The 12781-nt window shown below is 43.9% G+C and overlaps 1 protein-coding gene across 2 annotated transcripts in view; it reads right to left on the bottom strand.

The window, feature by feature from the left end:
• Positions 1–933: 933 nt before the first annotated feature.
• CYFIP1 (cytoplasmic FMR1 interacting protein 1) overlaps positions 934–12781 on the bottom strand; it is a 73408-nt gene continuing 61560 nt past the window's right edge. For both annotated transcript variants that reach the window (XM_088831130.1, XM_088831124.1), the window contains exons 26-31: positions 11965–12095; positions 7054–7126; positions 6468–6562; positions 5551–5789; positions 4984–5131; positions 934–1729 (exon numbers count right to left, since the gene is read on the bottom strand). In XM_088831130.1, the coding sequence (XP_088687256.1) occupies positions 1565–1729; positions 4984–5131; positions 5551–5789; positions 6468–6562; positions 7054–7126; positions 11965–12095 (851 nt within the window). In that variant the 3' untranslated portion in view covers positions 934–1564. The remainder of the gene's footprint in view (positions 1730–4983; positions 5132–5550; positions 5790–6467; positions 6563–7053; positions 7127–11964; positions 12096–12781) is intronic.

Here is a 12781-nt window from a genome sequence, read left to right as displayed (position 1 = left end):
TAATTAACCTCTGTCCAGCTTCAAAACCTGTCATCAATTGGCCTCAAAGATACAACTCATTTCCACCTAGGTAGGACGAACTCGGACCTGTTTCCATTCTGTTGCTCCTGTCCACAGTCACAAAGCTTGGTCTACTGTGTAAGTAGCCACCCATGGGAGCTTCACTGTTCACTGGCCTTATCAGGACAGAGTTGCCACTTTCCAGGTCTCTGAAACACGTTCCATTTCCCCAGTATTTTATTATTGATCTTCTAAGGAGCCTCTGTAGACATTTTTTTCCTAACTGCTTCTCTATGTAATTTTAATGCCACAGATACACTCTATATTTGCTTATGTACGAAACCATAATTATATCTGTGCTTTGTACACAACAGATGAAAACCAATTTTCACCCCTTTGGGTGTGATATTGCCCTCGTTGAGAATGCATAGCTTTATAGTAATAAATTTGTAATTATTTAACATCTTACAGCACTTAAAATTTTTATTTAGTTTATAATTAAGTCTTATAAAAATCATGAATTTTTAAATTTACTCATTAAACTTAATTTTTCATCATATTCTATACTTCCATTATAGGGTGAGCACAGATACTACCTCTTAATCTGCAGGAGAATACTGGCCCCAGGGTTATTTCACATTACCACAAGCAACATTTTTAGGTTACTTTTTCTAAACAGTTCTGTTTTATGTTAAGGTTAAACAGTAAAACCAAGTAGTTCACAGACTTTATTTTTGGTGCCATAGATAATGCACCTGGACTTTGGTGTTAATGTTTTTAAAACCATATAGAAGTTACCATCATGATCTTGTCCCTTCCTTCATAGCTGCAGGTGACCTGGACTTCTAGCCTGGTTTGTGTACTCGAGCAAGTAGGGAAAGTACCTTACCAAAGCCAGAGCGCACAGCGCAACAGTAAATGAATGAACACAAACAGGTTCCATTATTTTTATTTCTGTAACCTTTAAATCCTGTCACAAACTAGATTTTGTTACAGCTGGATTTAGTAGAAACAGAAATCAAGTTCAGTATTTTTTGAAACACACAAAAAGGGAAAGGGAAATGACTTAGAAAAGGTTTTCATAAAAAAACCAGAAAAATCCCTCAACAAAAGCTAATCATTAAGTTTAATGCTAATTGGTAACGGGTTTTATTGCAATTAGCTGGTATTAAGTTTCTTGCTTAAATTCACAAATCTTTCCTTAAATGTTACAGGATAAATGGATGAACTCAGCAGCACTTCATGACATAGCTAGCTGTTGGAACATTCCACAGAAAAATGGAAAATGATTTTGTAAGAACATGATGGCAACAATCTGCAGTCAACATTCTCATATTTTCCAATTACCAAAAGTATATATAATTTTAGTGTAGAAAAATAAGTCAATTTTATAAAATCAAGCTTTTAGATTGAAAAGGACCCCCTTATTTTAACAGGCACAGATATAGTGAAAAATAGTTCCTAAAAATCCCACTAAATAGTTTATGGAAAGAAAAACATGCCCTTCTAGATCTTAAATGCAGTCAGTACTGGAACTCTTCACAAACAGGTGATACACACCCCCTCAGCTGCTGGCCAGGGACTGATGGATAGGCGGCTGAAAGCAGCGGACGTGTTCCACAGGCGTGCTTTCTCCATCGCCTGACTTCAAGTACTTGTCCAAGATAGTGATGATCTCATCATTTAGAATCTGGAACTTGCGAATTCTTTCCACCATCTTCTTCAAAGGCTACAATAATTAAAATTAGGATAGCTGTCATTTATTCTTCATGCTTCAAAATACCTCAGGATTTTCATATTAGAAAAATTACAGCCAACTATTCATACATACCATCTCTTTAATGTAACTACTGGAATATATTTTGCAACATTTCTCTGTTGGTTTCATGCTACTGTAGACTCATGTGTAAAACTTATAGACCTATTTATTCAACAGACAGGTGTTGAGAACTATGGTGTCCTAAGAGCTAGAAATGTGAAGATGAAGTCCAGTAACTAACACAAGTATTTCTAGTTACTGTGGACAGGGTGCTTTGATAGACCCTTCTGCTATAATGGGCTTCCCTCATATCTCAGTTGGTAAAGCATCTGCCTGCAATGCGGGAGACCTTGGTTCAATCCCTGGGTTAGGAAGATTCCCCTGGAGAAGGGAAAGGCTACCCACTCCAGTATTCTGGCCTGGAGAATTCTGTGGACTATTGGGGTCGCAAATGGACATGACTGGGCGACTTTCACTTCACTTTACTTCCTGCTATAATAGAACTAGATTAAAAAAACACAAAAATGTAAACAGAACAAACTTTAAAGTCTATTCCAGTTTAAAGCACTGCTGGTTTTGCCTGTGCAAGAAGTGAGAGAAAAGCCAGCCTCCTCAGAGACAAATGCTACCAGCAGGAGTGGGATGAAGAGACAGCCTGGGCTTTAAGCAAGGTGGACTACACTCCAAGGCTCTGCACCAAGCCCGGACCTCTTATGAAGTTAAAAGTGGTTCCAAGTTGGTAATAACTCTGGGAGATGAGCAGTAAATGGAAATCCTGGGGGAAAGGCATCCCAAATTAAGTTCAACCAAACAAAAGCTGCCAAATAAAAATACAAGAAACATTTCAGAGTTTCAGATACCCCTTGAGGTCTCGGAACTGAAAAGTAAAGACTATATGATGACTTATTTCTTCATGCATTTAGACTAGATGTATACAGAAGCAAAAATGGAAAAAAATTCCATGAAGATAAATTATCAATTACTACCAATATTTGAAGAAGGAAATCAACATTTTAAATATAAACTAGTGACTTTCAAAAGTTAAAAACACAGCAGATCACACTGAGATGAGGTCAGCTAAATCCAGTCAGTACTTGGGTACTGCCCAGAGAGCCAAGGAAATGGAGGTATGGGAGGTAGAGTGGCCCCTCAAAGATGTCCATGCTCCAGTCCCTGGAACGCGTAAATGTATTACTTTCCAATAGCAAAGGGGACCTTGCAAATATAGTTAGGTGGTTACAGACTTTAGGAAAAGTAGGATGGATTACCCAGGTGGATCCAATCTAATCATACAAGCAGAGAACTTTCTCCAGCTGGAGACAGCAGAGATGTGGCACAAAATTAGTAGTGTGAGAGGGACTTGATCATGTCGGCTGGAAAGGGCCACGTGGAAAGCATGAGAAGGGATGTGAGCTAAAAATCCAGCCAGGAAACAGAGACCTTAGCTCTCCAATGGAAAGGAACTGAATGGAGCCAACCACCTGAATGAGTCTGGAAGTAGATCCATAACTAGAGGCTCCAGAAGGGAACACAGTCCCACAGACACATTGATAGTGGCCTTGAAAACTGTAAATGGAAGACCCAGATGAGCCATGCTGTACCCGACCTCTGACGCAAAAAACAGAGATGATAAGTACTGCACAACTGCACTCATCTCACACGCTAGCAAAGTAATGCCCAAAATTCTCCAAGCCAGGCTTCAGCAATACGTGAACCGTGAACTTCAAGATGTTCAAGCTGGTTTTAGAAAAGGCAGAGGCACCAGAGATCAAATTGCCAGTATCCTCTGGATCATGGAAAAAGTAAGAGAGTTCCAGAAAAACATCTATTTCTGCTTCATTGACTATGCCAAAGCCTTTGACTGTGTGGATCACAATAAACTGTGGAACATTCTGAAAGAGATGGGAATACCAGACCACCTGACCTGCCTCTTGAGAAACCTGTATGCAGGTCAGGAAGCAACAGTCAGAACTGGTCATGGAACAACAGACTGGTTCCAAATAGGAAAAGGAGTACGTCAAGGCCGTATATTGTAACCCTGCTTATTTAACTTATATACAAAATACATCATGAGAAATGCTGGGCTGGAGGAAGCACAAGCTGGAATCAAGATTGCCGGGAGAAATATCAATAACCTCAGATATGCAGATGACACTACCATTATGGCAGAAAGTGAAGAGGAACTCAAAAGCCTCTTGATGTAAGTGAAAGAGGAGAGTGAAAAAGTTGGCTTAAAGCTCAACATTCAGAAAACAAAGGTCATGGCATCTGGTCCCATCACTTCATGGGAAATAGATGGGGAAACTGGCTGACTTTATTTTTTGGGATTCCAAAATCACAGCAGATGGTGATTGCAGCCATGAAATTAAAAGACACTCTTTGAAAGGAAAGTTATGGCCAACCTAAACAGCATATAAAAAGCAGAGACATTACTTTGTCTACAAAGGTCCGTCTAGTCAAGGCTATGGTTTTTCCAGTAGTTATATGGATATGAGAGTTGGACTACAAAGAAAGCTGAGCACTAAAGAATTGATGCTTTTGAACTGTGGTGTTGGAGAAGACTCTTGAGAGTCCCTTGGACTGCAAGGAGATCCAACCAGTTCATTCTAAAGGAGATCAGTCCTGGGTGTTCATTGGAAGGACTGATGTTGAAGCTGAAACTCCAATACTTTGGCCACCTGATGCAAAGAGCTGACTCATTTGAAAAGTCCCTGATGCTGGGAAAGATTGAGGGTAGGAGAAGGGGATGACAGAGGATGAGATCGCTGGATAGCATCACGGACTCAGTGGACATGAGTTTGGGACATGACTGAGCGACTGAACTGAAGTATAGACATGTCTAATGAAGTCCCCATATGGAAGAAAAACAAATATTTGAAAAGATGATATGTATTTTCTGTAATTCAATTACAAAGAATCCATAAAATGATAAACACAAAAAGATCTTTAATGAAGGAAGCGAGAAGACTTGAAGAGTATGTCAATATACTGAAAATTCAGATCTTATAAGGCTCTATAATATGAAGTAGATTTACATACCTTGAAAATAGAAGGAAAATGGAACCAGACTCCTTTGCTTACTAATTCTATTTAGATTCATTTGGGGAGTGAAAAGAAAGTTTCATCTGGTGGCACCTTTTGTCCTCAGATGATAAGAAACATTCCCAGGGGAAAAAAAAACTAAATAAATAGAAAGTGTTTGTCTTTGTGAAGCTTCCACGTACCACATTTTTGATGATTTCGTCTTTGCCATCGTGTTTCTGGACTTTGAGCAGATGGTAGCAGAAATCCAGCACAGCAAAGCGGCGCTGCTGTCCAAGCAGCGCAATGATCATGCAGCCAGCCCAGTGGAGCCCATCGCCAAAGCACTGCCTGGAGACAAGAAGCAGGAGGTGGAACGGGCGACCAGATGCCAGTGGCCAGACCACCTGTGTGTCCCTCAGGGCATGATGAGCAGAGCTGTGTCCCTGGTTTGGTAAACCCCTCTTTGGGGTTCCTCTGGCAAACTGTTTTGAGCCTCTTTTTAGGTCAAGGCCCCGCCATGAAGATGAGTTCATGAAGTGTTGGTCCTCCTGTCTAGCAAGATACACACCTGACTTGCAGAAGTTTCCATGAGCTCAGAAAACTCCAGAAGCCCAGCCCTGAGGCATTTCCCAGGCATCAGGTAACAGCCCCTACTTAAGCCGCTTTATTGCAGCTCAGCAATATGGGGATCCATTTCCAGAGGATAGTGGTCCTCTGCGTGAGCCTAACGCCAGCTTCCCTCCCGTCTCCCCTCCCTGAGCACTCACTCGACTGTAAACTCGTGTGTTCCCACAGGAATGCAGTAGACAAACTGCATGGCACTCCACAGTCTGTGAAACTCAACACAGTCGTCTACGTGCATGACCCCATTGCTGGGCAGAGGCCCGCGCCAGATGGAGTCGTCCAGAAAGGTCCGGATCCGAGTCAGGATGACTTCAAACATGGACAGGCCACAGCAGAGACGCTCCTTTGTCAGCAGGTCCCCCTCTCTTGCTATTGCAATTTGCTGTAGAAAGAACAAAATGTCACAGGCACGGCAGGCAGCTAGAATGCTGAAGTTGAAGTACTCCAGTATTGTTTTTGACTCACTGGAAACTACCCCAGCTTGCAGAAGAGGGTTTTTAAAAATAAACATCAACAAAATACGTCAGCTATTACTTATGTCTTATCAGACTAAATAGATTTGTCAAGCACAGTTGTTCTTAAGAGAGACATTTATCTCCTGAGGACATGTGGCAACATGTGGAGATACTTTTGGTTTTCATAGCTTGTGGGTCTAGTGGCATCTAGTGGGTAGAAGCCAGGGATGCTGCTGAATGTCCTACAGTAAAGAGTTATCTCATCCAAAATGCCAGCTTAAGTTCCTCCCTGCCTCCTGTTCTTAAAAACCTATGAGAAAGCTTTCTTCGTGAAGGGATGGACAACAAAAACAGCGATGTTTACTGTGCACGTCTCACCTGCCAGGTGATGTTCTCCATCCTTTTACGTGTTAGCTCATTCAAACTTCCCAGCCACCCTGTGATAAGGTCCTATTATAAAACTCACTTGGAAAACTCAGGCCTGAGTGGCTGAGCAGGCCATGCAATCTCTTGATGCATTAGGACTAGGTCTCACCCAGAGTCCATCAACCCTGCCAATGACTGGCCCAACTGGGTGCCCAGCTCACAGCAGCATGTTGCATTACCTGTGGAGTTCCCAGTCTTTCGATCAGAGGGACAAGGTGCAGTGGGGCGTACTTTGATTCTAGTCTTTTCATTTTGGCATCAAGTCTCTCGCCCTCTATGGTGGAAAAAAATATTTTATACACTATTCTTTGTATGAATAACAATTGCATAAGTTTAATTTTGTAAAAAAAAAAAAGAAAAACCCAAATGAAAAATATTTAACATTATGCATAGAGGTTCTCTTTGAAAATTCTTTTATGGAACTGACTCATCTGCTATTTTAACTCAAACAGAGAACTGAGTCTTTGCTCAATATTCAAACTTTTAAAAACTTACTGAAAAATACAAATGTAGTCAAAAACAGCACAGAACAATGAATCCTCTGTGACTATCTGTTGCTACAATCATGAGCTCATGGCATTCTTCTTTTGTATATACCCAATACCCCTGCTCCCATACTATTCTGAAACAAGATACAGCATTTCCATCCTCAACATTCCAGGATGTGACTGAACAGGAAGCAAACTCAAAGCTGACTTTTTAACTAAAGAGCACTCTCTGGGAACATAGATGTGTGTCCCTACCCTGGTCAGAAGACTGGCTCACCTTTCACATGAACCCTTGGCAAGATGTTCTGGAAAGGGGCTGCGTGCAGCAGGTCACATACTTCTTCTAGAGACTAGAACAATGAAAAAGAAGGCTGCATGAAGAAGCTTATCTCACAGTACAGATAGACAAAGAAATCGGATGCTGAAAACAAGGCACATCTTTGTCATTTTGTGTAAAATAAACACTGCAAGCAGCACTGCCCAACAGGAGTCTCTGCGCTGGTGGAACTGTCCCTTGCTGTTCTGGCCAGGTAGCTACCGGCAACATGTGGTACTTGGAATGTGGCTGCTGCTGCTGGTGCTGCTAATTCGCTTCAGTCGTGTCCGACTCTGTGTGACCCCATAGACGGCAGCCCACCAGGCTCCCCCGTCCCTGGGATTCTCCAGGCAAGAACACTGGAGTGGGTTCCCATTTCCTTCTCCAATGCATGAAAGTGAAAAGTGAAAGTGAAGTCGCTCAGTCATGTCCGACTCCTAGCGACCCCATGGACTGCAGCCTACCAGGCTCCTCCGTCCATGGGATTTTCCAGGCATGAGTACTGGAGTGGGGTGCCATTGCCTTCTCTGTGGAATGTGGCTAAGGAACTGAGTTTTCATTTTTACTTACTCAATTTTCATTTTGATTAATTTAAACACAAACCAGAGATCAAACTGCCAATATATACTGGATCACAGAAAAAGCAAGAAAATTCCAGAGAAACAACTACTTCTGCTTCATTGACTACACCAAAAGCCTTTAACTGTGTGGATCACAAGAAACTGGAAAATTCTGAAAGAGATGGGAATACCAGGTGATCTTAACTGCCTCCTGAGAAATCTTTATGCAGGTCAAGAAGCAACAGTTAGAACTGGACATGGAACAATGAACTGGTTCAAAACTGGGAAAGGAGTATGTCAAGGCTGAATATTGTCACCCTGCTTATTTAACTTATATGCAGAGTACAACATGCAAAATGCCAGGCTGGATGAAGCACAAGCTGGAATCAAGATTGCCTGGAGAAATATCAACAACCTCAGATATGCAGATGACACCACCCTTATGAAAAAAGCAAAGAGGAACTAAACAGCCTCTTGATGAAAATGAAAGAGGAGAGTGAAAAACCTGGCTTAAAAACTCAATATTCAAAAAACTAAGATCATGGCATCCAGACCCATCACTTCATGGCAAATAGATGTGGAAACGGTGGAAACAATGACAGACTTTATTTTCTTGGGCTCCAAAATCACTGCAGATGGTAACTGCAGTCATGAAATTAAAAGACGCTTGCTCCCTGCAGGAAAAGCTATGACCAACCTAGACAGCATATTAAAAAGCAGATTGTGATTACTTTACTGACAAAGGTCCAAGGCTATGGTTTTCCCAGTGGTCATGTATGGATGTGAGAGTTTGACTCTGAAGAAAGCTGATCGCCGAAGAATTGATGCTTTTGAACTGTGGTGCTGGAGAAAACTCTTGAGAGTCCCTTGGACTGCAAGGAGATCCAACCAGTCCATCCTAAAGGAAATCAGTCCTGGTGTTCATTGGAAGGACTGATGTTGAAGCTGAAACTCCAATACATTGGCCACCTGATGCGAAGAGCTGATTCACTGGAAAAGACCCTGATGCTGGGAAACACTGAAGGAAGGAGAAGGGGACGACAGAGGACGAGATGGCTGGAGGGCATCACTGACTGGATGGACATGAGTTTGATCCAGCTCCGGGAGCTGGGGATGGACAGGGAGGCCTGGAGTGCTGCAGTCCATGCAGCTGCAGAGTCGGACACGACTGAGTGACTGAACTGAAACACAGAAGCACTGAGCACAGTGCCTTTTCTTTAGGGTCCCTCAGTCATCCCTGGAGAGCCAGGAAGCAGGTGCCTCCTCTGTAAACAAAGAGCAGGAGGCAGAGGAAGGGGCACCGTCGGTCATTCCCCACTGAGCGTAAAACAAGGGCCTAAGCAGTCACTCTGAACCTGTTGTCGGATCACAAATTCCTTTAAAGAGGCAATAAAACCCCACACTACATAAAACCTGTTCTCCAAAACAATGCAATGCAGGAAGAAAGCTTACTTCCAATATCGCAGGGGTTTCAGAACATCTAAAACTCCACCATGAACCCAAAGATGGTCAAGAAGGGTGCCCTTCCCTAGTTGGAGGACCCATAAACAAGGGAAACTCCTTAGACAGCGGTGTGCTCACCACAGGGCAAAAAGACAGGAAATGAGAATGGGCCTCCTGCTTCCTACTTTACATCCATCCTGAAATGTTGATAAAACAAACTGCTAATCAAAGAAATGGTTATCAGAGAGTCAAAACATACTGACTGATCAGAGTTTCCCTCTGAGGATCTCCACAAAGATGATAGCAAAACTGAGACCAAGAGGAGGAAGAGGAGTGTACCCATCACGTAAAGGTCCTGTCGTTGCCTAGCATAAGCCTGGAAGAGCAGCCAGTCAGCCAGCCCTGCTCCTCCAGAACCCTCCTGAAGGAGGCTGGCCCCCTCCTCCCCACCTCCTGTGCCCAAGTCCAGAAAGAACACAAGCTCTTCACACGGAAGGAAGGCATCAGACGTGAAGGCATGCCACGCAAGCACAGACTAGAGCGTAATGTCTGTGGAGTAGCACGCAGCTGCAAAAGGCTGATGATTGCAACCACTTACTAATGTGGAATGATCTCCAGATTTACTGTCAAGTGAAAAAGGGAACGCAGAGATGGGTGTGGATACACACGGATGAGATACTGCACTTTGTGTGTGTGTTCAGGAAAAGTCATACATGAAGGGACTTTTCCTGTATTAAATAGTTAACATTCATGATGAGTGATTACTATTTAAAGGGATTTTCCCTAACTTAGCTTGTGTATTTAGGTGAAAGATTCAGTCCTTCCTCAGCTGTTCCTGGAGCAAGGCTTCCCTGGACACCAGCTCCCTGGGGAGCTGCCTGTTGGCCCAGAACCACCAGTCCTGCTGCAGGGAGCAGCTGGGCTGAGTCGCATGCAGCGGGACGACAAGGGCCTGGGAGCTGCCCGCCTCTGGCACCACATGGAAAAGGTCTTCTGCGAGCAGAGTGGCAGAGTAGAGTCTGGAAGATGCAGGTCCTGACCAGAGACTGTACCCTGCACCCAAACTTGGGCTCCCTGACATGAAAGCCAGCACATCTTTTTCGAGTAACCAGGTGTAAGGTGCCTAGTCCACTGGCTCAGCCCCTCAGGCCTGCAGTCTGACTGCCTCACCCTGCGCAGCGTATGGAACAGCCTGGCCCAGTTTGTTGCGAAACACACCTTGCCTCTGCCAAGGTGCCAAGGCTTGAGAGAGAGGAGACTGCTTTAAGAAGTAACAGAGCAAAGATCCCCCCAGACAGAGCTAGAAATGTGACACAATCCCCACTGCAATGTCAGTGTTTGGCCCAAGCTGATTCGCATACTTTCAGAGTGGAGCAAAGAGCCACAAAGAGGTAGCATGTACTTGAAGAATAAGGTAAGGAGCACGTCCTGCCAGGGGTTAACACTTGAGTTAGAGCTGCCATGAGTAAGACAACATGTTAGAAGCCATGGACAGACACAGACTAGTAGAATGAGGAAGAAAACCAAGGGACAGGCTAGCAGACCCACAGAAAGCTGAAGGGTGACAGAGCGACACCGCTGACCAACACGGAAGGGAGCTTCCTTCAGTCACTGGAGAAGTGACAACTGGTGACCCCACGAGGAAAAAGAATCCTCATCCACATCTCACACACAAAAACCAGCTCCAGAGGATTATAAACTTTAATGGAGAAACAAAACCTAAACTCTTTAGAAGAAAATGTGAAAGAATGTCTTTATGATTCCTAGAGAGGAAAGGACTTCTCTGAAGAGATACAAGAAGTGCTTGTACACAAGAACCATGGAAAAGAGGCTACAGTCAAATCAGGAGCATCAGTTTCTCAAACAGCACCACTGTTAGAGTGAAAACCGAAAATCAGGGAGAAGTAGTGGGCTTCCTTGGTGGCTCAGTGCTAAAGGATCTGCCCGCCGATGCAGGAGACACAAGTTCGATCCCTGGGTCTAAAAGATCCCCTGGAGAAGTAAATGGCGACCCACTGCAGTATTCCTGCCTGGAGAATCCCATGGACAGAGAAGCCTAGTGGGCTGTAGTCCATGGGGTCACAAAAAAGAATTGGACACAACTGAGCGATACACAGCAATACTAGCATTTACATGTAACACAAAGAAGATGCACAGGTTGTAGTAAAATGGACAAGACACAAACGGAACATTTAACAGGAGAAGAGCCCAGCAGCGGAGAAGACGCCCTGCTCCGCAGTCCCGACTGAAAGGCAGAGTGAGGCTGCCTCAAGAGGGCTCTGGGTGCAGAGCCGTCAATCAGCCGACTGCAGGGGCAGAGGGAGGGGCCGAAGGACACCCCCAGCAGGGAGGCAGTGGGACTGCGGGTGCCCACGCACGATCTCTTGATGTTGCTGGGCTCCTAGTGTTTGTTTTATTATGCTATCTCGATATAAAAAGTTAAAATTCAGTGACATTTAAAACTCAGTTCTTCAGTCATATGGCGCCCCACTCTGAGGTCGCAACAGCCTTAGCTATGGAATTTTCCATCACCAACAGTTCTCCCGGGCAACAGCTTTATACAATATGTGTATGTTATATATGTTAATTTAGATGCAGTAAGTACTATATAATAAAACATTCTTACAATATTCACACAGTAAAACATTCTTAAATGAACTACTGCATTTTTGTTTTTCAATTATAGGGAACAAATACAAATTAAAGTCTAAATAACCATGAAAAAAAGAAAAGTGCTTTACAACACTTGCTCTCCTTTCCCCATTGAATAATACCACTAAATCAAGTGCCTAAAGAATGGCCTCTTCTGTCATCCATGAGGAGGAAGGGGCTTGGCAGGCTGCGGGCCACGGCGGCACTGAGCACTCACCAGGCTCTGCTCTATGAGCAGGCAGAAGAGCACAGCGTTGCCCACCTCCCGCAGGTTCTGGAAGCATACAGTTTTCAGCTCCGCATATTCAACTATGTCCTTCAGCTGGTGGTGGAAGAATTCCAGGATGCCTACAGTGGGCGAGAAGGAACGTGGGGCTAGGAGAAGCTAGAGGGAGGGAGCGTGATAGTGTGCAGCCTGGGGTCCACAGCTGGAAGCACCCGTGCTGACAGAAGACTCTCTGACACTGCCATCCTGCCCACCAAGGACATGGCCACGTCTCCTGTTCCACTGCCTGGATCCTGGTCCTCAGCTCCAAAGCCTGTCAACCCAGTCCAGGCACAGCTTGTTAGATATTGTGTTATTTTTACGATGTGGCACTCCTGTGTCAAGCAAATCTATAGGTGCCATTTTCCCCAGTGCATCTGTTCACTTCATGTGTCTATATCAGATTTTGATAATTCCCACAATATTTTAAATTTTTTCATCATTATTATATTTGTCATGGTGATCCAGGATCTTTGATGTTATTATTGCAAAAAGGTCACAACTTACTAAAGGTTCAGATGATGGTTAGCATTTTTTAGCAATGATGTTTTTTAAATTAAGACACTTAGTTTTATTTATTTATTTATGGCTGTGCTGGGTCTTCACTGCTGCACTCAGACTTTCTCTAGTTGTGGCAAGCAGGGAGTACTCTTCACTGCAGTGTGCAGGCTTCTCATTCTGGTGGCTTTTCTTTTCTGGAGGACGGGCCCCAGAGTGAGGGGTAGCAGCTGTGGCCCTCTGTCTTAGTTGTTTCAGGGCATGTGGGACC

This window comes from Moschus berezovskii, chromosome 2 (assembly GCF_049115385.1).
Source record: "Moschus berezovskii isolate FMDL1 chromosome 2, NW_MosBer_1.0, whole genome shotgun sequence".
Lineage (NCBI taxonomy): Eukaryota > Metazoa > Chordata > Mammalia > Artiodactyla > Moschidae > Moschus > Moschus berezovskii.
Note: the sequence above shows the minus strand (reverse complement) of the source record. Positions and strands in the feature narration are given on the sequence as shown.